The sequence below is a fragment of the Psittacula echo genome, assembly GCF_963264785.1.
Source record: "Psittacula echo genome assembly, chromosome: 6".
Taxonomy (NCBI): Eukaryota; Metazoa; Chordata; class Aves; order Psittaciformes; family Psittacidae; genus Psittacula; species Psittacula echo.
In genome coordinates, this window is record NC_137743.1 from 59,133,115 (window position 1) to 59,160,702 (window position 27,588).

General features: G+C 35.4%; 1 protein-coding gene across 9 annotated transcripts in view; it reads left to right on the plus strand.

The window, feature by feature from the left end:
* Window positions 1-27,588, plus strand: part of KCNMA1 (potassium calcium-activated channel subfamily M alpha 1) — a 507,083-nt gene that overhangs the window by 228,491 nt on the left and 251,004 nt on the right. For all 9 annotated transcript variants that reach the window (XM_080621173.1, XM_080621175.1, XM_080621176.1 and 6 more), the window contains one exon: window positions 7,204-7,265. In XM_080621173.1, coding sequence (XP_080477299.1) covers window positions 7,204-7,265 — 62 coding nt within the window. The remainder of the gene's footprint in view (window positions 1-7,203; window positions 7,266-27,588) is intronic.

The window sequence follows — 27,588 nt, forward strand, 5'->3', positions numbered from 1 at the left end:
TTAGTTCCTTCTAGAACTGGATGTTAAATACTAGCTGGCATTCAAAGTGTGGCAGAAATAGTAGAAATGTGATTTTGTGGAAGGTTTTAGTTTTTGTTTTTGTTTTTTTTTTTAAGTCACCCTGGCACCACCTGCCTTTCTGTGTGCAAAATGGCAGGATCAGTAAGTCACTGAGACAGTTTTTTTACGACCCATCAGGCACAACCCTTAGGATTCATACCTGTTAGTATGTATCCTGTTGTTAACAGCAGGTACTGACTGTAGAATTTGTTCTTTGCCTGTACTTGCGTAAGAACCAATACATACATCATTGCTGCTTCTTCATAGTATTATGTTCCATCAAGCCTGCCTCTTATATAGGGAATATATTAACTGCAAAATCTATTTCCCTATATTTGTGAATGAAAGGTAAACAAACACAAAAAATTCCCAGTTTTTTAGAATCCTTGTTTGAAATTTTCATTTATTATTTATTACTGGTAGGAACAAGATAGAGTCTTTTTTTATCTTTTTATTATTTTATCACTTCGTCTTCTCCTGTTTACCTACTTCAGCCCTCATTTGCTTGCATTTCCTGATTTGCTCTTGTAAGGCCACTCATGACTAGTGGTGCATGGTTAGATAGGTTTCTTCAGAGAGGAGCTGACATTGTATACAGTTATTCTGAAAGGTGCTAAGAGAGGATTTAATCAATAAGAAATGATTCAAAGCCAGGTTGGATGGAATCTTGGATGACGTGGTCTAGCGTGAAGTGTCCCTGCCCATGGCAGGGGGCTTTGAACCAGGTGGTCCTAAGGTACTTTCCAACCCTGACTATTCTCTGATTCTATGATCTTGCAAACCTGAATGAGTTAGAGTGACCTTCTAAGAACCCCTGGGAATCCATGACCTCATAGAGTAAGTGGTGGATCTTTTGTACTTCTGCCTTTATCGATTTAGTGTTTATTTGTTGGCCTGGGAGGGACCAGGTAAAGAAGCAGAGGCAGAAGGACTGGAGACAGGGCAATGTATTTAAGCCCAGAGAAAAGTGTGTGTACAGCTCCATCCAGAGTATAGTTCTAGCTCCTGCTGATGGATTTTAGACATCCTCACTCCTGCTTTATTCCTTGGTATCAGGCAGGGTACAGTGGGAAAGAAGTATCCAAGCAGAAACTTACTGTTGATTGCTGTGAAAGTATTTATAACATTATATTTATCTTATATCGCAATGTTCTGAAGACCGGTTTGTTGGATCAACTAATGAATTATATAGTTTAATGTTGTACAGCTCCTTTAGGTCACTGCAATATGTCCGAAGGTAATGGTAATAAAAATATCTGAATAAAGTGCCACTGAAAACCCAGTGTAGAACTCTGGCTTTAGAGCAAGAATCTATACTGCATTATAGTAAATATTTGTATTTATAGTAACCTAAGAGATATTTATTGCTCAGCTGTTTATATCAGCTGTAGTGCATAATTTCTTACCACGTGTGGCTTTGCCTATGTGGAATGCTGGAATTTTATTGTTTGCATATAGGGTATCAGCTAATGAGGCATCAATTTAAGTAAGCCATTTTGGCTCTTCTGTGGTCTAGACTTGAGCAAGCCTTACTTTTTTTAAGCCTAAGTAAGTGCACAGATGCTGGTGCATATCCTAGAGTCTGCAAATTAACACTGAGATTGCTCAGCAAGGATTAAGAAATTCCTACTTCTGAAATGTAACTTGCAGCTGGTGTGTCCTCAGAAATGCAGGTTTTCATTCTTAAGAAGTCCTGACGACTAAATTCTCTTTGTCTGTAAAAGAAATGCAATTGATTTATATTTTTAGGGTTTAAGGAAGGTTGTGGTTTTTTGGTTTTATTTTGGGGGTTTTTGTTTGTTTGTTTTTCTTAATATTTACACTATGTAAATTTTCATTCAGATTCGATTGAAACCTCAGGCTTTTGACATCTTACTAATGCAAACTAATGCAAACTTTAGTGCAAACTTTAATGTTCTTTGTGCAAATGCAGACTTTAGTGTTCTGAAGTAATGGATCCTGGAGGATGTAGCTTTATGTCATAAGAAATAATTTGTATTCTTAAGTAATCTGAAACATAAAAGTTAATAGATCTTTATTTTAAAGCATCACATGAAAAACCTGAGTAGGTCATTAACAAAATTTGCTGTATGGACGTAGAAATTAAAATTAAGTTAAATTCTGAAAATATTAATAATGAGCAACTTAATACATTCTAAGTACAGTAGCCCTAGGGCTGAAAAATTTAACCTGAGAATAATTAGAGTTTCAGTCACACATTTCTGAAGAGTGGTACATAACAACAGATTGTCATCAGATAACAGAGTAAGGATTCCCTGGTACTATGAAGTGTTAGGGGTTATGCAATCCTGAGAAGTTCTTCTTTTCATTGTGTACTTCTTATTTTAATAATTAATGTTGAGAGAAAAATAACAATAGACACTTACTAATTTTTTATTTCTGGCTTTACCTCTTGAGATCTGTGCTACTTTGTATTAATGATCTCCAGATAGTTCAGTTTTTACAGAATTTGCCTGTGAAACTAAAGCGAGTTTTGTTTCTCTCAGACGTTACAGAATAACCAGAGGCTGAAGTTTATGCTCTAGAGTCCTCGCATTACTCGTTAAGGATGTATTAACTGTAGCTCCACTCTGTGACGGGAACAGCCTTATCCTTCACCGGGCATTCTAAGCCCCGGCCAAACAGCACCTCCGTGCTGTGCTAGGGGAAATAGTGCCACCTCTTGGGCTGTCACGGGCAGCGTTTGACTACACAGGCTCGATCCCGGGAGGTGGTCTGCTTTGCGGTTAGGATGGCTTATTTTTGAGAGTATTTTCTCAATGCCTGTACTTTCCCTGCAGTTTTTTTTTTTTTTTTGTTGGGTTTTTTTTGTTGGTTTTTTTTGTTTGTTTTTTTTTGTTTGTTTTTTTTTTTGTTTGTTTGTTTTGTTTTGGTTTGGTTTTTTTCCTTGTTCATTTCCCCCTGCTTTTTTTTTTTTTTTTTTTTCTGTCCTTAATATGGATGCATAAAGTTTGACTGCAGTTTGACTGCAACAGAGCAGGCAAAGCTCATCTGGAGCATCCTGCCAACAGTGGAGAGCAAAACATTTTTACAGTTTTCTTTAAGTAGATTTTATATGCAATTTCTCTGACTCCTACCTCAAAAAAGCATTGTTCACTTTTGTTGAAATATGTGGCTGGGTATGTTTGTTTTGTTTTGGTTTGGTTTTTGGTTTTTGTTTGGTTGTTTTTGGTTTTTTTTTTTTTCATTTGATGGGGTTTTGGGTATTTTTGGTAAGACTTAAGAATATGCAGCAACTATTCCATGTTTTTCCCCCTCTTTCCTTTAATTAGATTGGTGTTTATTTTAAATTTGCTACTAAGTGCGTAGTCAGTGTAGCTGTTAGCACATGACTTCACATTTCTCAATCTTAAACAAACAGTAAGTTATTATGAATTAAAAGATTATTTCTTTCCAGACAAAGAGAAATTATAATAGATGTGTAGCAATTGCAATGTTGTGCCAAATGCGTTGGAATAATAAACAGAGCAAGCAAGCTTCTCTCCATGGCCTGATTAACAAAAAAGCCAGTAATTCACATCCATACATTTTTTTCATCTCTTAGATTCTAGTTGCTGTGACTTTGTCCATATCTCTTCAAGCATAGTCAATTCCACAAAATAGATGTTAATTCCCATGACAATCTAGCAAGGACTTTAATCTCAATCTAGAATAATTGGTTGTCCCCCGGTGGTCTGAATAACCAGGATGTATTCAGCTTTTTTAGATGGTAATACAGCAAATAACTTGAATCTGAGACTCTATCAAATGTGTTTATATTGCATGGAAGGGTGTTAGTTTTCATTTTTAAAATTTTACTCTACCCTGATTGGTTCAGGCCTTGCTTTTTCCACACACTTGATGTATTGAAGTTCAGCTCAATACCTCAATACCCTTAGAAAAGGAAGAGTAGGTTTCTCTGCAAGCAGGATAAAAATTGAGTTTAAGATTCTACTCTCTTCTGATACCCTTTATGTGATTTTTGGAGACGTTATGACTTGTGATGTTAGATATTTGTTTTGGGGCAATAGAAGAGGAAATAAAGCCTTGATTTAAAATCAGATATTTATTATAGTGTATATTGTATGGTGTAGTTTTGCATACCTGTCTCACTGTTTGGTGTAGCATGGGAATCTGGAGCTTCTTGAAAATTTAGATATTTGCATTTTAGTAGTAGTTATATGAATTGTCATAGAACATTATAATTCCTTAAGTGTCTTGGAAGATCTTACCCAAAGTCTATATAATATTATTTAAGCAGCACAAGCACAGTGATGATTAAGGGCTTGGATATAATTAAAATGCAAGGCTGATTTACAGTTATGCTGGTTTTGTTCTAGGAGACTCCTAGATGCTGTAATATTAGCCTTGTCATGTGAAGTGGAAAATAAAATCTAGATTTACTTGTGTACTTCATGAAATTTGAAAGAGTGAGAGTGTCATAGAGTCCCAAACAGATTACAACTTTAGTTTCTCAAATTTCATTTTCAGCATTAAATGTTCATTTTCAGCATTCTTCACTTCGGTATATAAATGATTCCACAGAATGTAGGGTAAAAAAAGAACCATTAATATATTACTTTAAACTGTGCAAATTTGAATAGCTGTATTTAAAATTGGTTTGGGTCAAATCAGAATTTTCACCAAAAAAATAAGCTCTGTATTCCCAGATCCCACAGCACTTTGTCTAACTTTCTATTTTTTTTTTTTTTTAATATATATGAAGACTACATTTGAAATGTATTGATAATAAATACATCTAGAGCTAGGCAGCGGAATAGATTTGATTCAGATTCAAACTGTCGTTGTTTGTGGCTTGGAATACTGCAATGAATGGAGTGGGGTGTGCACAATCAATTTAATTCCCATTAACTTAATCCAGAGAAAAACAGGCCTTGGGATGACTGCTAATCATAATTTGAGTATAATGCCAGGTGATAATTCACAAGTTCTAGTTCACCACGAGTTTGTTATGAGATGGTGAGTCTCTTAACAGTTGATACGGATTTAATAGCTTTCACCTTGCACCACCTGTACACATCTGATCAATAATGTAGTTTAGTGAAAGAAGATTCAAACTCTAGATGTTAGCATTATTTTAGACTTGGGTACTAAAACTATTATTTGAAGAATTTCATGCTTCAGTCCTGATAGTCTGACTGTCAGATCTCACTTATTTGGATGATAATACATCAGATAAGACAATGGATGCTTGAACTCAGGCAAGGTACTCTTTCTCAGACATTTCACAAAGCAAAAACTTAGGGTCAGCAAGATCTAAAAGGAATGAAAAAATAATTAAAGCTTTCAGTTAATACATTTTTTTTAACAAGTTCTAGTGATTACATTAAAAATAATGTTAAAAAATAAGTTAGTTTCTTTTATTGGAAAACCTGTGCATGTTTGATTTTGGCCCTGCAGAGCTCCAAAGTTTGGTTATATAATTATAATTATACCTTGCTTCAGATACTGCCATTACAGCATTGAGTGATAGCTGAGAGTAGAAAAACTTCTACGTTATTGTTTCAGGAAGTCTACTTAGAATTAACACATTGCACATTCCCTTGCGCTATAACTGTCAGGCTTCTTTGTAATACAGCAGCTTCAGAAAAAGGTCTAAAGTCTGTATTGAAGGCAGAATTTTATTTTTTTTTTTATTGCTTATCTGTTGCTTGGACAGTTGAAGTGTCAAGAAAAGTAGCAATAGCGGTGGTAGTATGCATTAGTTATGGTGTTCATACAGAGTAATAAATCTGCTCATTTCAGAACTGGAATGGCACCACTAGTTTATTTCACACATGCTGTTGTTTCGATAACATCTAATTTTATGTTTTAACTGGCAGTTTGAGGAGCTGCATGTCCCCTTAGTACCCTGGTTAACCCAATCTTAAGTGATCAATTCTCTGGGTTTATTTTGAGGGTCATTACTTATAAGCAGCTACTTGAGATGTGCCTTCCAAAATACTGAGGGACATTTTGTTTTGATTCTGTGGACCAGCAGATCAGATGAGTTGCAGGAGACAATTTTCCATCTGTTTCCCATCTTCAATGCGGCAGACAGGAATCTCTTCTGATTTCTTCCAGCACAATTGCATTCTAAGACACAAAAATAGCTTATTGGGTTCATGTTTTCAGATTACAAATTACCCAGTGGATGGCATTGTTCAAGAGAGAGAAACCTTGAGTAAGGATATCAGAAATCTAAGTTACAGTGGGTACAGAAACTGTTGTGTACTTCATGATTCCTCAAGCCAAAAATTGATTGCAGAAATTTCAGTTATGCTGTCCTGTGTAGATGCAGACCTCCTTTGGATGGGATGTGAAACTAAATCTATCCAATGTGTTGGAGAATCTTTAGGAGTAAGTAGAAGAGATGATTGTTTTGGCTTTATGTTTAGAAAAAAGAAATTAGAGACAGACGGAGATACCATTAGTCCAGCTTCTGCTGCACTTGCCAGAAAAGCAAGTTCTGTCTTGCTAATGAGAATTGGATGCCAGCCCTAACAAAATTATTTGGTTTGAAAACTGGATTCAGTGGGTGGAAATGCTGGGACTACAAGGTGCCCAAGGCATGTATTCATTGTATCAGGACATGCTGCATCAAGCTATTGTTTTAACCTGTTTGAAAGTTAACTATAGTCTCAGTGGACAGGAGTGCAGAGTAAATATGTAATTTTTACAGAGCCTTACACTTGTGGATTTCACGGCCATGTATATAAATGGTAATTCAGTCTAATCCATCATCTCTCTTGGTTTATGTACCCATGAGGAGGAATTTGCGTCAGTCCTGAAGGATAGGTCTGATAAAACTGTGGTTTGTTTTGAATGCCATGTAGTAAGACTGCTTGGTGTTTGATATGAAATAATATAGTTTGGAAGAGGTCAGGATCTAGGACCTAATTGTACACTGGGTTTCCCCAGTTTAAGATTAAACTTGTTTGTGTCTCTTTTTCAATGCAAGACAGCATTTTATGATACTATATAGCATTTGAAATTCAAGTAGGAGTAGCTTTCTAAGGAAAATGACAGCTGAAATGAAAAAAAAAAAAGTCTATTACATGTTTTCTCCTTTTTTTTATAGTGTAAAAGAATAAATGTTTCACTTTAACACTATTAAATAATGACTCTCTTTTTCTTTTGTAGGTTGTCTTAGTCTTCGCTCTTAGTATTGGTGCTCTTGTAATATACTTCATAGATTCATCAAAGTGAGTATTCTAGTACATTTTCCTTTCCCTCCTTTCCTGCAGCAATTATACATCTTTAAATTGCTCCATTCATCTACATCAAATCAGTGCTTGGTGTTGTCACCTGAGTGCGAAGAATTTTATAGTAGTGCATGGTCTACCAAATAACTCAAGAATGGGAAAAATCTATAAAATGGATTGAACATAGTCATTGGATCTATAGAATGGAGACAAACACTACTTTTTTTTTTTTGTTGTTGAAAATATAGCTACTGTTACAAAATTATTGTTTTATGTTCATTGTGCATATGTGGAATCTTTAAAATTCAAGACTAGGATAAGTAATACAGAGGAAGGATGTTTGCAGGAGAAAAAAATGTCTTAGGAAACTGACAAGAACACTTCTGAAAAACTCTGAATGTAATTAGACACTATGAGCATTGTATCACATATCTGTTCAGATTTCCAACTCCTGGGTTTGATAGATTTCTCCCAAAATAAGGTAAGTCAGTAAAAATCTGCAAAGCATCTCACTAATATTGTTTTTTTTTTTTTTTTTTAGATTTGCACCAACTTTATCATACAGTATAGTAGTTTTGGCCAGGCAATAGAAACTTTCTTCCTTACCTTTTGAGATATGTGATGGTTTGATACAAACCGGTGTAACTACGAGTATCTTCTCTTTGTTATCATTCATACTTCACACTTGTTTTCATATCAAGCTGGAGAGTGTTAGTGTGGTGTAACAAGCAAATGGGTAGCCTAACACAGAAGACTCTAAGAAAAGGGATTCAACAGAATGTTGTTCTGTTGAATCCAGTTATTTTGGAGGATGATATTCTGACATATCGATAGCATTTTAAAGCTACGTATTTGCTGCTTTTCTCCAGACTAGGTTTAGGCTTGCCATTAGTGCAATGGTGTGTTGGATTGAGCCAGCCTATCTGTCTGTAACGGTAGTGGTTATGTCCTAAACCAATCCCTATGTGAGTCAGAAAATCAGATATTTTACTGTTGACATCTGTGCATACTGACATTTAGGTAGATAGTAGCAGCAGCAAAAGGCATTCTTGAATACATGGATGTCAGCTCTGTATCATGTGAGTTTTAAGCCATACCATTGTAGCTTAGATGTGTTAAGCGTAACACAAATAACTAAGGTAGAGATGATTCTCTTTGTGGAGAGGAGCCAAGTGGTGGGAAAATTCAAGCTCTGTTTGAGCTGTCTTGAAGTGAAGACATTAATTTTCCCTTCTTAACATTGCAGTGAATGTTCTCACTGATTTCAGAAAATTTTTCTTCAGTATGTCACCACTGAAGCACATAACATGGTGTTTTTCTGGAGATCTTTTTGAAAACTTCTTAAAGTACAATGGCAAACCTTCTGGATGGCCAACATCTTTTCATCTGTCATCCTGAGCTCTGTATATCATACTGAATTAGTGACTCGAGTAGAGTAGAGAGTAACATTTGCTTGCCGTGACCATCTTTAGGCATGGTCAGTAAAAGCACTAGGAGAGAACTCAGTTTCCCGCTCAACTGGTAACACAGGGCTCCCATTTTCTACTTCTTGTAATGGCAGTATCATGGAAATTGTTTATGATGTGAATATCCTTTTCTACTCTGGCTCTGTTTTGTCTTCTGGGGTATGATACAATCTAATATGCAACCACAGACATAACCTGTGCTTTTCAGGCACAGATTTATTTATTTATTTATTTTTCTTTGTCAAAGGAATTGATTTCTAATGACCAGTTACTGCTGCCCTATGTCTTGAAGTTTGCAGTTACTGAAGTCCCTTCAATAAGAACTGACATCAGTGTAGAAATAATAGAGCCCATCAGTGGCAAGGTGAAAACATGAAACTCTTACAACTTGCTTTATATGTTCTACTCACATGTGGTTTTCATATTGGTTTTTTGGAGTTGCATGTACAGAGGCACCAGTGTAGTTATTTCTAAGTAGTTATTTTTTTCCAGTTTACTGTGTCACGTATTATACTTGATCAGAATTGTACATAAACGTGCCATCTGGCAATGACTTGTAAAACAGCTGGATCTAAGAATAAAAGTGGCACTGTGAATAGGAAGATTTATACAACTGTGCACATAGACATATAGGTTCATGCTGAGCTTTGAGTTTATTCTCAACTGTTGTCTTAATCTGACAGTTTTATTTCTTTTTATATGTGGAAAAGAAGAAAGTTAAACATACGAGAACTCTACTTTTTTATGTTCTTTATATCTTTGTATATCTGAGAAGATTTCAGATATACTTGCTCGTTCTGCATCATGATTTTATAAATTCTATTTGTCTAGATCTGATATATCCAGGGAACCTAAATAGTGACCAAATGTAAAACTACAAAGTTTTTCTTAAGTGTACCATAAGAAAAAAAAAGCCCTTAGTTTGATTCTTAGCTTGATTTCTAAACTAATTGTTTAAAATGAGCTTTGTGCTTTTCAAATATGTCTATTCTAGACTTCCCTTAAAGCTTTCCAAGTTTCTAAAACTATCAGAATATACCCTATGTATCCTCATCCCCATACCCCTCTCATTAATGCTGTGGTAGGAAAGAGAACAACAAGATTTACTATTAGCCACCACAAACTAAGGTTTGATTGACACTGATCATGCTGTACTCTGTGTTCATGTGAGAGCTTGGCCCATTTGGGATTGCATTGTTAATTAATCCCTGAAGAATATTTTAAAATACAGTTTTACTTAATCAGATTAATTGCATTTAAAGTTGTGTTCTAGAATATAGTTTATTGAGGTAGTGTTCTTTGACAGTGAACCACAAAGTTGATCTCAAAAATTAATCAAATAATTTTATAAAAAACCAGAAAACATCTTAAATTGTTAAGCTCCTTTGTCATGTCTGCAGCTTAACTTCTGCCATTCTGACTAGTGCATCATTACTCATTCTTTTGTCTGGCTTTTGTTAAATATATATGAAGTATCCACACACATATTTGACTGCATAGAAATGCACTCTCACTTCATGTCTCATTAATTGTATTCTTGTGTTCCATTCTGTATGTGGATGACTTTTAGAAAGGATTGTCATTCCCTCCTGGAATAGAGTTTTCTTGAGCTTCATGTGGCTCATGTGATGCCTTTCCATTCAGTTTTTTGGCCTTGTCTTTTGGAGTGAAAGAAGTCTTTGTTACCTACTTTAATGGTTGGACTTGATCTGAAATGTCTTTTCGAACCTAAGTGATTCTATGATTTTACTCATTTAGTAGTAGTATTAGCTGGAAACACAGATTTCAGAGATGCAATGCAAGAAATGGCTTAGCAAAACAAGGTAAAATGAAAAGTCTTGTTTCTTGTTCTGGAGAATTCACACTGGTTTTTGTCATTGTATGGGAATATATGAGGAAAGATGCATTGGAAACAAATACTCTGAGGAATTTGCTGTGTGACAGCACAAGGAGAGAAAGTGTCATTAGCAAGTTCTCTTGGAATGTTTGGCTTTACTGCTTGTTTGATACTGCTGCTGCTTTATCTTGTGAAAGACATTTGATTTAGTGCAGCAAAATGATATAGAGAAATACTACAAGATTGATGAGGGTTATTTATTTGAATCTTATTGCAGATCCAGACTGTCACTGCCCAAGAGAATTCACATATTTCTCATATGTTTAGGCTATGTTAGCCCTTTTACGGATAGATCTGAGATAGGATGTTTAACTGAGTACTTCAGTAAGTCTGTGTAAACACCAAAAATCAAATATTTTTAGATACCAGTGTCATATTTTCATTACAAATCAGCCAGCTTTTCCACATCACATGGACTAATCTGCAGACCATTTTGATGACTTTTTCTCAGTTTCACAGCAATTGAAATTTCAGTTGTAAATCAAACAATTCAATGCTTCTACATCTGAATTTTGAGTGAATCCCATTGGCCTGATGTACAAAAAAAATTAAGATCTGTCTAAGATGATTAGAAATACAGTTCTTAGAGATAGTTCAGTGGTTTGATCCTCCTCCCTACCTCCCTCCCCCAATATTCTAGCAAATTCTTTTGTAAGCTTCAGGTTGTAGGGGTTTTTTTGGTTGTAGGGTTTGGTGGTTTTTTGGTTCTTTTTGTTTGTTTGTTTGTTTAAAGTGTTGTGAATCTATTTTTATTTTACATTTATTTGTTGTGCAGTTTTACACCAATCTGAGTTTCTGCTCCAGTAAACAGTTTTAGAGCTATGCTCTATCATTTTGCAGTCCAGGCTTCTATGCTCTAAGTATTGCATTTACCAGTATTTAAGTGTGTACAGATTGTATATAGCATTTAAGTGTGTACAGATTGTACATAGCATTTCAGTTGTCGTACTTGAGGAATTAAGTAAGTAGGACTTAAATAGCACTAAGCTTTGTGTCAACCTTTCCTACTTACAGTGAAATTTACTAACGCAAAAGTATTATAATTACGTTTATAAAACTCTTCTTTGTATTACTACACTCATTAACCTACACTAAGTGGCCACAGGAGCATTCCTTCATACTTTAAGTACACATTTGGGTTAATATGTATACTTCTTTTTATGATGCATGAATAGAGATGAAGAAGCTGACTTTAAATTCTGAGATCTGGTTCAAGGATATGTTGTTAGATGATATTTACCATTGCTGAAATTACAATAGTCTCTGTCTTGGCAAGTAGATTACAAAAGTATTATTCCCTCCATAATGAGAAATCTAAGGAAATAATACAGGCAATCTCATACAGAGTTTCCAAATCCCCTGTGGTACTCTGCAGAGCCAGTCTGCTTGTCAGTTTTGATTTTATTTTTTATTTTTGTTCATTTTAATTTTCTGGCCATTTCTGTGAGCTGATAAACCTTGTCCCAGGATGAAGTAAATCTAGTTGGATTTGTTCTCCCCGCCTCTCCTAAACAAAAAGAGGGAAAAATAGAGTTAATTCCAAAAAATAAATCTTGGTTTTACCTGCTTCGTCAAACAGAGTGATAGGTGACATTTTCCAATATAAAGAAAATTCAGGTTAAATATGCGAACAAATGTCTCGAGTAGTTTTTCAAATCACGTGGGTTTTACTATTATAACAGAAATATAAGTTAAGTTGTTCCTACTGCTGATTCTCAGCAAATGACAAAATGTGTGGTTTATAAAGACTCTGTCAGCACCCTTTAAACTGGTACAGCATTAAATAAGATTTTCAGTCATAAGTAAGGGTTAATTTTATCTTCACTGTGTTTGTAATAGATAACCGAGTGCACACAATTGTTGGTTTAATTGAAGAGCAATTTGCAGAAGGATGTCTGGTTTGTGGCAATGAACTTTAATTTTCTTCGTTGCTCTGTGAAGTTTCATAGGAAAATGTCCGTAGCTAAGATTCATTGCTTTCATAGCATGCTGCAGTTGAAGCCAGGTGAGTATGCAGTACGATGTATGGCCTCTCCAGGCGATTGAATAGCAGCAAGATAGAGGGCCTTTGTTAGGTACAGGTGGTGTTAATTATCACTGAAATCCAGCAACAACAGGATTGCAAAAGAAACAAGCTGCAAAGGAGTGGGTGAGGGAATTAGATAATTATCCTCCATGTGTTAGTATGCACTAGCTGTCTAGGATAAAGAGATTAGGTATAATTGCATGTTTTGTATATGTTGTGGTAGACATCTGTCCCTTAAAATACAGCAAGCAATTGTTTAAGTGTTATCTATCTTGAATTATTAAAAAAGTTGGATATAGTGGGGCATACTTGTGTAAATTATATGCATGCTTTATGTGCTATTCATCTCTTAACTCAGTGTTTCCATTTCTGATGTGACATGCTCAGAGCTGAAGTTTGCAAATTATATGCGGATAAAATTTGTAAAACACTACCTGAATAACTCTTCTAAATTACTAAGTCATTGAGAAAGATTGTAAAACTCCTTAATAAAACTTTCTAGTATTCTTCAGCTAGATTACAATCATAAATAAAGATAATTCCTCTGTAGTTATGATATTGATGAAGCAACATGGATTATAATTGTGTTCATTAGTTGTACATAATCACTAAGTAGGCAATATGGAAATATCCTGTTTTCTTCAAACAAAACAATGCAATGAAGTTTCTATTAATCAATGCCAGTAAATTGTGTTTGCTTAATGGTCAAAATTAATTGTTGCAAATTAATTGCATGAGAAATACTGTGAATGAGTTTCAGTTAAAATAGCAAAATAAAAAGTTTTCTTCTATAATAATTGGCAACTCAAGCTCTGGGGAAATTTTTAGTTACTGTTTTTTGTTCTTTGGTATTATGCAGAAATTCTTATCAAGCATGATACATAACCTTGATGAAGTGAGAAATTGTAATAGGATAAATTTTCTTAAGTGTTAGACCTTGTAAAAGATTTCAGTAAGGTCAAAATTTCTGGAAAACATCCAAAAAATGAAAAATTAATGAATTAATTTGTGACATAAATAATATCTGGTTTCTGCATGCAGTTCTGGAAACAAGCCATTGTCTTCTGTGGTTTTTTTCAGTATTGTACTAGTCGGCTTATATTTCAACATGTAACTTTATTCCAGCAGTCTTGATGGAGAATCTCTGAATTGTTGAGATTGGAAGGGACCTCGAGATTTTTTTTTAGTCCAGCCCTCCTGCTTCCAGCAGGGTTGCTTAGACCAGGTTGCCAGGATTGTGTTCAGTAGGGTTTTGAATATCATGAAGAACAGTCCACAATCTTTCTGGGCAACCTATTCTTGTGTTTGATCACCCTCCCAGTAAAATGTAGGGGGAGGGTTAATTATGTTTAATTGGAATTCCATGTATTTCAGCTGATGTAATTTCTTCTTGTCCTGTCATTGGTTATCACTGAGAGGAATCTGGCTGTTTTCTTTACTCTTAAAGGAGGCTTCATCAGGTATGTATACATCTTGATAAGATCCTGAGCCTTCTGTTTTCCAGACAAAACAGTCCCAGCTTTCTCAGCCCTCCCCATATGACAGTGTTCCAGCACCTTGGATCATCTCTGTGGCCCTTCACTGATCTCAATCCTATATGACTAGGTCTTCATGCTGGAGACACATTTCCTTATGCAGCCTGGGATGCTGCTGACTTTTATTGCTACAAAGGCTTATAGTGAACTTGTATATCAGGCCTCTCAGGTCCTTCTCTGCAAACCTGCTTTCCAGCTGCAGCCCGTTTCATGCTAAGGAATGACTGAAGTTCAAGCTTGTGTAATTTTGCTTTTCCAATAATAAGTCAGTAATTTTAATTACAAAACTTTTTACATGCACTGATATTTAGTGACTTTATTTGTATTAAAATATTGCCAGATAGGCCTTTATGTAAATATCTGTCACTTGAATTAATAGTGTTTATACTGAACATAGCAGACTTAAGAGTTTGATCTTCAAGAAACTGAGTCCTCATTTTTCATGAGCCAGTTTTTACATGGTTTAATTTTTCAGTATCTGTTAGAATATTAGCTGGACAAATAAGAGTATTATTTTTCAAGAATCTGAGAAATTTTTTTTTATTATGTTTTTTTAAGGGCTAGATGACTAAATTTGCTTTTTTTTTCCGTTAGTTTTCCCTTCCCCAGTTTCTACTGAATAGTCAGAAATTTGCTTTTGATATAGACGCAAATCTGAATTCCTGGCATGTTTGCAGAGAGCACAACATATTGCTCTCTAGTTTCTCTCTTTAAAGGATGTGTGGAGGAAATTCAGCTGTGAATAGCGTTGTCTAATTTGAATAGCCTGTTAGCTATATTTGTATAACAAGGCTTTTCAAAGGAGCCAGATTTTACACTAAAACCTGGCTTCATATTTTTTGTGGAAAGGAAAATAAAAATTTAACATGGGTGAAATTTCTCAGCTAACACCAGTATAATAATATAAACCTTGGTAAGGCCTCAAAGCATGCTACTTTTTCAACAGTTTTGTCAGAAATGTGTAGACAAACTAATGAGAGGGTCTGGAGAAAAACGAGAATGATGAAAACTTCCTTGTAACAGATAAAGTAATGAGGAGTGGTTGTTAGAAAAGGATTTGTTTAGCCTGGGGAAAGAAAACCCCTCCACCTTGTTATGTAGGGAGGGCAGACATGACATCATTATTTATGATGATAAACTCAGAGATTCTCAAAAGAGTGAAGTGGATCCAAGCAGAAGAAAGATCTGTGACCCTTTCTGGCCCAAGGCAGACTCATTTTACAAAATGCTGCTCTGCAGTTCAAGGTCACAATTACTCAGATAAGACTTTGGTTTTTAGTGTAGCTGATCAGTGAGGGTTTTTTGTGGGTTTATTTGTTTGTTTGTTAGTTTGTGTTTTGGTTGGTTGGTTTTTTTTTAATTTATTTCTTTTTTTTTTTAACTAATCAAGAGGCCACATGTAGGCACACAGGAGTACTTCTGAGGATTTGATGTTAGATGTTAGCATTTTATAGATTGTCTGAAAATGAATAACAAATCCAACAAGTATGAGCAAAATGAACAAAATTCATTTTTTCCCTTACTGTGTCCTAAGTCAGTTCTGTCATCTCATGACAAGTGGTATTCATGGCAAGAAAGTTTATATCTGGGGTTCTGGGGCTGTTTGTAAGAAATGGATTTAAAAGCATAGCTTTGCATGTCTGTGTTATAATCTGCTTTTGAATTAAATTCTTTTGTCTCTGCTGTTTTGGTTTTGGATGCTGTTATGCTTTATGTGGGATACCTGACCCTTCAACTGGTGGTGGGAAGACAGTGGCTTGACAAAGACTATAGCAGATTGTTGCCTCACCTGGCAATTTTTCTGCAAACAAGTGCCTGTTGATAGAGGGCATTTGAATGCCACTAGCTGACATTCAACACTCCTATGTACCAAACTGCATTTTACTTTTCCCAATGAATTACTTCTGCTTTTGTGTCCTGAGAAATCAAAAGCCATGTTGACAGCTGCCTTGTAGTTGATACCTGGCAGTCTTTATTGCTTTCTTGCTCTGTTTTGGGAAGATTGTCCCTATCTGCTCTAAATTCCATTAGTTTTTGTTAGGGCAGGATCTCAAAGTTTGATTTGTGCAAGAGTAAAAGTCTTTCACCTGAAGGTACAGAACAGATGTCAGGCATAATTAGGCATTTCTAGAAAATATATGCTTCTAAAATATGTTTGAAGTTCTGTAGTTTCTCCTCTGCTGCCCTACTTGCATAAATCTTGCATTGGTTTTTATACCATACTCAATTTATGTTTCTGCGTGAACTCATAAGTCTGTGAAGCCAGATAAATCAGAGTGGTAAAACGATCTTTATTATCTCAAAACCCCAGAATCAATGTCCTTTTAAATTTCTATTTAATGTCTACTCATTTCTTTTCTGATTGAAGTCAGGGACTGAGGCTACTGCTAGTTTTTACCTTGTCTTCCATAAATAGTAATATAAGATGTTCATCCCTTGGTCACTTGAAAGTAGGCTTAAAAATGCTTAAAAACCATTAAAACATCGTTTGCATAGAAGATGGCCATTCAGAGTGGAGTTTAAGGTGCAGTCAGTGTTTTACCCTCTGCCTCTTATGCTGCAGTTATAAATAAAGATATGAGCTCTTTTCCTTTTTCCCCTCCCTTTTCTCTTGACAGCCTGGCAAATTGTAGCTTTTGGGACACCCCAGTAGTTGATGAGTCATTTCTGCTTAAATTAGAATTCCTTGCAGCAAGGACACCCTTTCCCCTTTTGAGGCATATGTTGTTTCTGACAGAGTCACAGGGCCAGCTATGCCATGTTAATAAAGCAACTAGATTAAAAAAAGAAAAGCTGTCTCTTCAGTAAATACCAGAGCTGGAATCCAGCAACACTAGAAAAAAAGAAAAAGGAAATCCCATTTAAGTGAACATGAATACCTGCATGCTCCCCATCCTTCCCCTGCTTTGCTGGCATTTTGAGGGTTTTTTTAGATAGCTGGTGCAATTTAATGAACATTATTATGCCACCTTTGTTACTACCCTTCCCCCCCCCCCCCCTTTTTAAAGCACTCTGAGACCTGACAGAACACCAGCTTCACAAAGGGAGTTGTAAGACCGGATTAGTGTGTACAGAAGGAAAGCTGTAACGGACCGTTACAGAATTGTTATCCTTTTATTGTGAGGCACTTGAAATACGCACAGGAAGAGTGCTTCAAGAGAACAGTGATGAAATGATTGCTTGTATTCAGCATAAGGTACATGTGATAGGATACTCTATACAAACCTCAATAAGATACAGATGATAAAGTACGAATGTCTAATATTAAAAATGGCAATTTGTGTCATTGTAGTAGATCTTGCTCACTTTAATGCTCATAAGGTTTTTATGCCTCTTATCAGACCTAGAGCAATTAGATGGTGTGGGGCAGTCTGTATTCTTTAGCAAAACTGATAGCTCATGGCATGTTTATTCATCTGGTACTAATGGGAATTATTTGGCCTCAAAAATGAGGGCCAGCCACTTCTGTGGAGCTATCTGATGGCACATAAATCCATATCGATTGCAGAATTGATTTTTTCACATCATCTGTACTAGGATAAGCATTACAAATAGTGGATTCTATGCAAGCTGATTTCTTTACAGCATCCATAAAATCTTACAATTTAGAAAATTGCAGAAGTTTGCTAGAGACAATGTGATATCTGTAAGATTCATTAGACAATGCAACTCTGACAGTCTGATGCTAATAGTCCTAAAACATACTGCATTAGCCATATCTGTTGTTTTCCTTAACATTTCAAATTTAATGTTTTCTCAAAACAATTTTCTAATTCATGTATAATTATTTAAATATCAATTAATTATACTTCATGTCTCCTGAAAAAGATTAACATTTTTCAACAAAGATGGCTCAGATTTTATCTATTCCCCTGATAAAATGGAATTATAAGAATAAAATTATATTGAGTATATGAAGTATGTTTTGATATTTTTATATTATTAAACAGTATTCATTCTGACTAAAAGTCTACTTAATGGAATGGAACTCAGATAAGTAGTTCTGCTATTCACAATCATATTAGTCAAAGCATTCTTAGGTGGCAGATTTTGAAAAATAGAAGTCAGTATGGTAGTTGGTATACTATTATTTAAAGAAAATCCATTCTTTGCTGCCTGTAATCTTTCTGAATCACACCAGTGCTTAAAAAAAATTCTTTTAAAGCTCTTTGATACCTTACTTTTTCTCACCTTATATTTGAGATTTTTCAGTGACATGCATGATGTTGTTATCAGAAAGTTCAAGTGAAAAATAATTAGGATCCATAAACTTGTATCAGAGTTAAAAAAAAAATTGTATTCTGAGTATCAGATTATCAGTCACTCTGTATAAACCCCTATAAAACTTTTAACGCTATTACATTTTTACTATAGATTTGAAATGTTGCAAACCTTTTGTGTAAAATTAAGAAAAAGACTAGAAAAAAGGAGGGGGAGAGTGAAAATAAGTTCAGAGTTATCTTGGCTTGCTTTATTAAAATAATTTTGAGACATGGTACCAGGGAAATTCACTGAACTGTGAACCCTAACTGGAGGAAACATCAGTTGAAATGGATTTTATTGTCATCCTGGTTTCATCTGGGATAGAGCTGTTTTTCTTCCAGACTATTAAGTTTTACAAAGAAGAAATAAAACTAAGAATTAAGTTCCTCCTGATCACTACTGGTGATTGTTTATCTATTAGAAAATTACGGTATTTTTAACATTTTTCATTTCATTCTTAAATGCATTGTGATATTTTAGGTTAAGGATTTCTTAAATAGTTTGGTTTTTTTGTTTTCATAGAAACACAGAATCAGCTAGTTTGGAAAAGACCTTTAAGATCATCAAGTCCACACATTACCTCAGGACTGCCAAGACCACCACTAAACCATGTCACTAAGGGCCTCATCCACACCATTTCTGAACACTTCCAGGGACAGTGATTCCTCCACTTTCCTGGCAGTCTGTTCCAATACCTGATTACCTTCTCTGTGAAGAAATTTTTCCTAATATCCAACCTCTCCTGGCACAGCTTGAGACCATTTCCTCTTGCCCTGCCGCTTGTTACTTGGGAGAAAAGACTGACCCCCACCTCACTATAACTTCCTTTCAGGCAGATATAGAGAGCTCTAAGATCTCCTCTGAGCCTTCTGTTCTCCAAACTAAACAACTCCAGTTTCCTCAGCCTTTCCTCATCAGACTTATTCTGCAGACCCTTCACCAGCTTTGTTTCTGTTTTCTGGACCCACTCCGGCATCTAAAAAAGTAGAATTCTTCCAACCAGCATCCCAAAGAGGCCAGAGTGAGCCCTTTGGAAGTCTAAGAGTTGAAGGTGGAGGTTTTGATGACCTTCTTCCTGACTTCTCCAAGGACTGAAAATTCAGTCATTTCATGAGCACTTTGCCTGATTTTTTTAATTGCTGTGATTGTAGATCGGTAAAAAGGCTAAATGAGATTGAGATTGTGAGATACCACTGGTTTGGGAATTTAAGCCAAAGGGCCTATTGTGATCATTTCGTCACATTTCTTAATGCAGCAGTTCCTACAGTATTTTCTTAAAACAAGTATCTTCTTAACACAAAGATATTCAAACTTCATTTTAAAAATGTGAAATGGTACAAAGTCTTCCAGTTACCTAGAGAACTAATTGCAGTAGGTAACTGGCCTTGCTGTTAAAAAAAGTATGATACATTTCAATGCAAACATTTGGCTTCATTTTCTACTTACCCCCGTTTTTCCTGTTAGCAGTCTTTCCACTGTAATATTTTGTAGAGCTATCTCAACATGTTTAAATCACATTTTAATCCCCCTTTTTTATATTAACTGACTTTACTAACCTCATTTGCAGTTTCTTAAAATAGGACTAGATTTTAGACTGATTCATTGTCACAGCTTTTTTTTCTGAACTCTTTCACATTTCCATTTTACTTCTAACATTTCAGTTCATGCGTTTTACACTCCTAATTGGATACTATTGGACATCAGTATTTCAGTGATTTTTGAGTATTTAGTTTTAATGAAAACCTTGTATTTTCTTATTCTCTGGTTATTTATGAAAAGCATAATAAGCATTTATGAAAGGCAAAGTTAATATAGTGTTCTCCATTTTTACTACTGCCTGCTTAGCCAAAAAAAAACAATATCATGCTATTAGTCCTGACGAAAAAAATTCCTTTAGTTTGCATTGTAGAATCTGTGTATTATTTGAACTGAAGCACAATATTCAGTTGCTTTCGAAGTGGTGAAACCTTTCTTCAGGGATACCTATAGTCATGCTCATGTATTATATGTGTTAGCACATATTACATAATACTTTATTTTTGTGTGTATGTGTGGAAATCCCATTTCTGAAAATATGCTCTTAAAACTTGATCTGAGTAGTCTGTGTGCATAGATCAGCACAGTACTTTGCTGCAGCTGCTTATATATTCTCTTTGTTCTCCCTGTTTGTGTCTCAACTCCTGTGATGTACAGAATATGAAGAAAAAGGTACGAAGCTTTTAATGAATAAAAAAGCCCTGTGTTTCTATTTTCTCTGGACATTCCCACTGCAGTAGTTTGTGACTGCTTGTAAAAGCCTATAAAAGAAAGGAGCAAAATAGTAATGCACGCTACAGTCAGAGAATGTATGCTTTGTCTTTGAAAAAAAAAACAACAAACCAACAAATTTGGGGGTTGAAGTCCATTACAGAAATACATATAACTTCAAATTTTTCTAAATAATTTCACTTTCTAATCTGTTCTGAGAAATATTTATTGTCTGCATTTATTAGTGTGTTTCAGTGCTACCATACCTACCTAATAACAGCATCACTACATTAAGAAAACCCTTCAACTTTGTTTCATATCCAGCTAATCCTACACATCTTTGTTTAAAATATTAGCTTGACAGAAAACAGAAACAAGTGCCTCCCTCCTGCTTAAGGAATTCAGTAGTTTAAGTGGAATATAGACTCATTTCCATTTATGTCCTGGAAAATATATCCTGTTAGTGTTCACAACCCTGTGACCTAGCAACAGTGCTTGGAGAACAAAAAATAAAACCCCCCAAAACCCAAAAAAACCCCAGAGACTGAAAAAAACAAACAAAAAAAAGCAACCCCCACACCAGACAAATTCTAAGCTGCAGTACTGTTCCTTATGTTCACTGGTCTACATCCCGTATTATATTCGGTAATGACTGGTATAAAAGAAGAAAACCTGGTCTCTGTGTCTTAGTTTCTGTAATGCAGTGAGAGCTTAAAGTGAGAATTACTCATTCAGAAGTTTGATGCTGCTGAATGAAAGACATAACATGGAAAAAGGTATGCAGCATTTAGGAAACTGTAATTAGGAAATAAATTGATATCAATACAGAAATAATTGTTTGGGTTTTTTTTTTTAATAATGTTTAGATTAAAAATTAGAACAGAATAAAAAAAAATATTGCTGGAACATTTTGATGTTGAGTGAGTGTTCTTTCCAAAAGCCCGAGTTCCCTTTCCTCTCATTGCTCAGCCACAAGTAATGTTGGGACTTCCCAAAGAACTGAAGGGCATCTATTTTGTGCTCCTCATTGTGACTCTGCATGTGTATCTGTTGTGGCTTCCTTTTCCTTTCTTGAAGTGAAATGAAACTTCCCTTTTTTTCAGTCTCTAAGACAATACATAGAAGAGTGTAAAAGTATTTAAGATCTTGCTGCAAGTACTGTGCAGTAATGTAGCACCAGCTAGCACTGAGTTATAACTAGTGCTATATTGTCACCTGAAATATTACATAATAAAGAATAATGATGCAGTAGGAAGGGGGACAGAAATAAAAGATTTCTACTCTCTTGAAGACTGACTTGTGAGAAATGTCTGTGACAAGCATGTACATGTCTTCAAAAACTTAGACATTTATTGGCCTCTGCCACGTGTTCTGCTGAATCTCCTTTTTCCCCTTTAATATATCTTGTATTTCCTTGTCAAAAATGGGTGTTCAAACACAATTTTTATAGGATTTTTTTTTCCTACCGATATTTCCTTTTTTGTAATCACCCTCTATTATCTGCCTCACCAGATACTTTAGAATTCATCACATAAGTATGTGACCTTGATAATCCAACACTTCTTTTTTTTTTGGAAAAAGAATAATGGATTTTTTTATTTTTTTTTTTTTCTATAAAGTAGCAAGGGACTTAAACTTTCCATGGTCCAGCAAGGTCAGATATTTGTCACATGCAAAATTCATTTAGATAAAATCAAAATTCACCTAAGTAATCTACAATAGATTGATTTTCTGTACGGCTATGACTAACTCACATGAGATACATTAATGAGAAGAGTGAATAAGAATATCATCAAAACTTTATCCCAAATACAAGTATCATTTATGTATTTGTACAGACATATGTAGTATCAATGACAAATATTTGATAAGCATTCTCAGCATCAGTGAAGACATGAAAATTAAGTATTTACAGGTTTAGACGTCTTACATTCATATAATCATAGATGGTTATGGTTGGAAGAAACCTTAAAGATCATCTAGTTCCAACCCCCCTGCCATGCCTGACTTCCACTAGACCAGGCTGGTCAAGGTCCCATCTAGCCTGGCCTTGAACACTTCCAGGGATGGGGCATCCACAACTTCATAAAGAACTCTTTATCAGAAATGAAGCAGTTAACCACATCTGCTAGATCAGCTTAGTAAGAGGAGACTTTACCACACTGAGTGCTTCATGCCTGATTTTGCAGAAATGTGAAACTTCTCTGTGTAGTTCAAAACCTAGAAAACTATTCATCTATAAAGAATGCATAATTTTTAACATGGTGCCAGTATGTCACATAAAACAACCTACGGCATGCTTTATATAATATCTTTATTGAGTTGTTTTTATTCTGTGTTAAGTCTAAGTGTAATGTATAATCTCTCATATTAGGACACTAAATTTTGCAGATTGAAAAGAATTGGAAAAATAGCAAATTTATTATGTTTAGTTAAGGCAAAATATTTTGCTTACCAAAACGTTGCATTTGCACTGAGATATGTAATCATGCAAATACTTAAATAAAAATTTGTTTGATTTACTCTTTATATCCCTATAGTGCTAGTTGCAGATTCATGGCACCCAGAGAGTCTGCAGGAGCTTGGATTTACTCCAAAGGTGAGACAGATGTTGTTTACACGTCTGTGTTTCCCAGGAGGTTTTCTTGTGGAAAGTCAGATTTAAGTTTTAGTAAGTATGGCATAGGAACTCTGGTGGTGCTATTCTAGAGGTATACTCTAACCCATTAGCAACTTAGCTAGCCCCTGCCTCTGCTCATAATGGTGCTCCTTTCTGTCTCCAAGAGTTCAGGATCCAGGTTTCCTGCCACATCAAGTATCCTGTGAGCTTTACCTGACTGTAGACTTGTTTCTATGTAACTCAAGATTAAAATGCAATATATTGCTGTGCTTTGAGCAAAATCTGGTGATTTTGAGAAAAGTGCTGGGATGTTCTGTTCTCTAGTTGTGTGTTTCTCAGGATTCCCATCCTGGTATTAGGTTCAGGGAAACTGTTGCTTGTCACAGCAGAATCTAGCCACCTTAGGCTGCTGTTTTGTTGGAAACAATTTATTTTTAAATACAGTATTCAGAAAATTCATAGCACATTATTTTATTGGCTTGGTGTGATGTTTTCCTTTTTCTTTTTCTCTGCAATGCAGATTCTTGTTTGAACCAGCAACAAGGTACCATCATGGTGGCATGTGATTGCACTAAGACTCGGATGAGTTGTCTCATATTGTGATCTGTGATGATGATTATGGTTACGTTAAAGCTGGTGCAAGAGTTGGATTATTAGATTTAATTGTTGATCTAAACTCCATGCTCCTGAAGTGATAGAACTCATCTTTTATTTTCTTACAACTTTACAAAACTCAAAACTTTTGCAATAAAATTTCTGCTGTTGTCACTGACTGACACATTGGTCTGTGGAAAAAAGGAACGAAGATGCCACTTACTGAAGATGAGCTTCTTAGGTTAGTTGACAAATTGAATTGGCTAGGCCAATTCAGTATACTTCAGGTCGCACAATAGTAGGCCTCATTTAGCTAGCTACTCCAACAGTATACAGTTAAGTCCTTATTGCATGAAATATTTTTCCACTCAATTCTAAGCTGTGGTCAACTGGCACTACACAGAGCAAAATATTCTGAAGATGTCTGAAATCTGAGGCTGCTCCATTTCTTTCTGAAGCATTGTAAATGTAACCAGATTTGCACTATGATAAACTTTGGGGCAAGTTGTGTATTTCATTTAAAAACTGAGAGTAAACAACCTAATGCTCTTCCTTTCTAATTGCTTTATCAAACTTCAGGTAGTGTCTGTGTTATAAGGAATATCCTGGAAGGTACAATTTTTTTTTATGGAGATTGCTGCTTTTTCAGTTGTTCTCAGTCCAGTTCATATTAATGTCCCTCATGACATAGATTTTTCAATAAATAAATAAATTGGCAGATCGTGGTACAGTTTTAGCACAAGAATTCAAATGCTTTAGAAGGCTTAGCAATAACTTGGTGGACAAAAAGATGTACATCATGTTTTATTATGAGATTCTAGTACATTCACATAAAAAAAGTTGAAAGAGTTAATGTTGCTGAAGCATTTATTGTAATCACTAAACAAAGAGCATAAGAGGCATTTGTGGTGTTGGGATGATTTCTGTTGTTGAGGATGTCTTATACAGAAGATATAGGTTGATTTTTTTTTTTTTTCTTCCCAGTGACAGTTATTTGCTCCTAAAGAATCATAGAATAGTTAGGGTTGGAAAGGACCTTAAGATCATCTAGTTCCAACCCCCCTGCCATGGGCAGGGACACCCCACACTAAACCATGTCACCCAAGGCCTCATCCAACCTGGCCTTGAACACCGCTGTCCTGGGTTCAGCAGCAGCAGTCAGTTTTTCCTCCTTCTTAGTAGCTGGTGCAGTGCTGTGGTTTTGACTTTCGGCCTGGGAATAATACTGATAAAGCCGATGTTTTCAGTTGCTGGTCAGAATGTTTACCCTGACCAAGGACTTTGTGAGTCTCATCCTCTGCCAAGGAGGAGGAGAAGCCGGGAGGAAGCAGGGACAGGACACCTGACCCAGGCTAGCCAAAGAGGTATTCCATACCACAGCACGTCATGCCGGGGGATGTAACTGGGAGCTACCCGGAAGGGCACGTCCTCTTTTCTGTCAGGCTCTTTTCCGGCGGGTGGTATCGTATTCTCTTCCCTTGTTATTTCTCTTATCATTATTATTATTGGTGGTAGCAGTAGTGATTTGTGTTATACCTTAGTTACTGGACTGTTCTTATCTCAACCCATAGGAGTTACATTCTTTCAATTCTCCTTCCCATCCCTCTGGGGGGGTGGGGGGGGAAGTAGACTGCGTGATGTCAGGGTGGTTGAAGTCTCCCATGAGAACAAGGGCCTGTGAATGTGAGACTGTTCCTATCTGCTTATAGAGTGCTTCATCCACAGATTCCTCTTGATCAGGTGGTCTGTAACAGATCCCCACAGTAATGTCCCCCATCGCTGCTCTCCCTTTAACCTTGACCCACAAACTCTCTTGTCGACTGCTCACCCATCCCCAGACAGAGTTCCATACTCTCCAGAAAAAAAAGGTATAATCATTTCTAAAATGAGAAACTCAATTGAGTAAAAAATAAAATGAAAATGAACACACTAGGAGATGTGCAGAAAGTCAGGGAGTGATTCTTCCCACTATACAATATTCATATTTAATTACTGGGTGTGTTACCACATGAACTTCCTCCTCTTTTGGCAAAAGAAAAAGTTACCTTGCCCAGTCTAAAATGCCTGATGAGATTTCAGGGCTTGCAGATGTCTCAAATAAACCCCAAAGGCCCCAGAAATCTCCAGCAAGCCACCAAACTATAGCAAAAGTGATTTTGAAACACCAGAGTAAGTGGGAGAGTAAGTCTTAAAGCTGTGGGATGTATATAGTTGATTGAGCTGGTTGATTGGGACGGGGTTTGGGTTCGTGTCGCTGTTTCTTAGGTTTATTGTGCTTAAGTGGTAATAAATCTGTTAGAATAGTTTCTGAGCCCTATAATTATTATCTTTATAATGGTATTATCTTAATCATGAATTTGTTTATGCCCTCTTAATAGTAATAATAGTTTGCCTATAGAAAAGAAAGATATGCTTGGGAGACAATAAGGACTAATAAATTTGAGCTAAAAATGAGTCAGAATATATATTGAAGTGAAGGCCTGGAATTTTCTCTGTAAGTGTATGATATCTTGATCAGAAATAAGCAGCCAAAATATCTAGTGTTAGTTTTATACTAGATGGAATTTTAAAGTATTAAAAGTTTAATATGTATGTCTAGTAATCTGTTTTCATGTACAGCTGCTGTTTATACAAGTGCATAACTAAGTTTAAAAATGAAATCAACATCATTAATTTTCAATGCATGATTGGTATAATCTTACTGACAAAAACTCAAAGATTTTGCGTTTAATTTTCTTAAGTGTAAGTAAATATAACCATGTTTGTAAGTAAAGCTTATCTGTAAGATAAAATGAGCTACTTCCTGAAGTTCTAAAACATTTGATGTGTGGTGTTGGGTGCAGGTACCTATTTATTTCCTTACTTTGAATTATTTTGAACCTTTGCTGAGCATGTTAAATTTGTTTTAAAGTGCAGTTTGATTTTTAAGTCATATTTAAAATTGACTGGCAAATAACTATATAGGAGTTATGCTTCTAAGGATTATATTGGGTTTTATTTAGCACATACAATATCATCAGTTAAGTGCTTTTTTTCTCTTAATGTTAGCATTCAGCTCTGTTTTCATTGAGACTTCTATATAGTGCTTAGAATGACTGCAAACAATTTGATAAAAACAGTGTTTCATTTTTCAAATTCTTGTCAGACCATTTTTAATTTCTTGTTTGTCTCCTTTGAAACTTAATACAGGGTCATGGGAAACATGGTGGGCTTTTTTGGGAGTGTGGATTTTTTTTTTTTTCTATTTTATATAGGTATAATATATAGATACATCATCTATAGATACATAATCTATATAATCATAATATACATATTTATATAATCTATATATTATATATTATATAATATATATAATAATAATCTACATAATCTATAGATAGATATATATAGGATAATATATAGGTATAATATATAACTGATATGCCCATTATTTTCAGTTTCTTGATGTTACTCTGGCTATCTCTTTGTACAATGTATTATTCCTTTTTCCTCACTTGCTATTTAAAATTATGCAGCACAGGTGGAAAATATCTCTGGATATTAACCTCTGAGTGTTTTTCTATTTAGAAATAACTATGTTAAAATATTATTCCTACTCAAAACCAGTGAATACTTTACTGGAGTATTTGTGTAAAATGAATGACCCCCAGTGGTCATGCTGTAGATTACCTGCTG